The sequence below is a fragment of the Mus pahari genome, chromosome 6 (genome assembly GCF_900095145.1).
Source record: "Mus pahari chromosome 6, PAHARI_EIJ_v1.1, whole genome shotgun sequence".
Lineage (NCBI taxonomy): Eukaryota > Metazoa > Chordata > Mammalia > Rodentia > Muridae > Mus > Mus pahari.
This window is the reverse complement of record NC_034595.1, coordinates 90,402,451-90,403,895: the sequence shown is the minus strand read 5'-3', so window position 1 is coordinate 90,403,895 and position 1,445 is coordinate 90,402,451. Positions and strand designations below refer to the sequence as shown.

The window sequence follows — 1,445 nt, the reverse complement described above, 5'->3', positions numbered from 1 at the left end:
AAAAAAAAAAAAAAAAAAAAAATGGCTAATCTTGGCCTTCAGGTAGAAAGACCACTGGCTTCCCTCATTAGAGGAGGGAAATTAGGAAGCTGCATCTACTCTCTGTCAGTGGACCTGGTGATAAAGATACTAAATTATCCTCCATGTGGGAGAGTTGCTGAGGCTGACATGTGTAGGCTGTGGGGAGCAAGCACACTGCTTACAGGGTAGATGATGCTGCACAGCCTCTCAAAGATGAACACAGGCGTCCGGTAGTCATCCAGATTGTAGCGCTTCGCTGTCTCAATGCACACAGCCATGAAGGCCTTGGTTTCAGACTCTGTACCTGGCAGAAAGCAAAGCAGCCAAGAGTTAGGAAAGAGCCTTGCCTCCATGAGCAGGGCTGAGACAATGACGCGCCATGTTCTGCATGGTACCATCAACAACACTCGGTGAGAAGCTCTCCACCCCAAATCAAGTTTCCCTTAAGGAGAAGAACTAGCATCCCTTTGCCAAAACAGGCTCTCAAAAGCAACACAGGGCTTCCCTTTTGGGGAGTCAGGCAGATGAAGTTGGCTAGCATAACTTTTCACTCCTGCCACTTGAAAACAAGTTCAAACAAACTATCAGTGAACTATTACACTAGTGAAGAATAAAAGCCTACAAATGGAAAGAATTCAGGGCCCCAGAGAAGCAGGGCCTACAGCAGTTTTGGTCTGAAGCTTCAGTTTTCATGGCCTGTCAGAAGCCAAGTGCTGGACAGAGTCCTAGGTCAGCTGAGCTGAAGAGCCATCAGGAAGCAGCCCTCACTGCTCTGGCCAGCACCTGCTCCCTCAGCAGCACAGCTAGGGCCACTTTCTCTTTTCCACAACCACATAACTGAAGGCAAACTGTCCTTCCTTACAATCATGGTAATGGGGACACATGAGAGCTAAAGCTGTCTCCTCCCACATGTGGCACCCAAACTCCCTCAAAGGCTGAGGAAGTTGGATGAAAGAATGCCAGGGACAGCCTAGGGGCCTTACAGAGGCAGTAGTCACAAACCCAAGTGAAGAAGACCAGCTTGCATGGGGCCTAAAGAATGTTTTTTTCTCTTCTTTTCACTACTATGTGTGGACTTGCATGTGCACCTTTGGAGGACAAGGAGGAGGATGCTGGATCCCTTGAGAGTGAGTGGTCATGAGCTGTCTAACATGAATGCTGGAACTAAAGCCGGGCCCTGGAAGAGCAGCCACTGCTCTTGAGCACTGAGCCATCTCTCCAGCTCCTTTCTTGGTTTTGCCTGTAGCCCAGGCCAATCTTCCTGCCCCAACTTCCCAAGTGCTGGGTTAACAGGCGGGTGTTATCATTCCTTGCTTCTAAAGAATTTCCACAATAAACTTCGGAGATAAGAAGTCACAGCTCTGCTGGGCAGTAGTGGCGCACGCCTTTAATCCCAGCACTCAGGAGGCAGAGGCAGGCGGATT

At 49.3% G+C, this 1,445-nt stretch overlaps 1 protein-coding gene across 1 annotated transcript in view; it reads right to left on the bottom strand.

Annotated features, from left to right (window-relative positions):
* Positions 1-1,445, bottom strand: part of Ubr4 (ubiquitin protein ligase E3 component n-recognin 4) — a 111,489-nt gene that overhangs the window by 23,069 nt on the left and 86,975 nt on the right. The window contains exon 87 of the mRNA XM_021201220.2: positions 204-325. Within this exon, the coding sequence (XP_021056879.1) occupies positions 204-325 (122 nt within the window). The remainder of the gene's footprint in view (positions 1-203; positions 326-1,445) is intronic.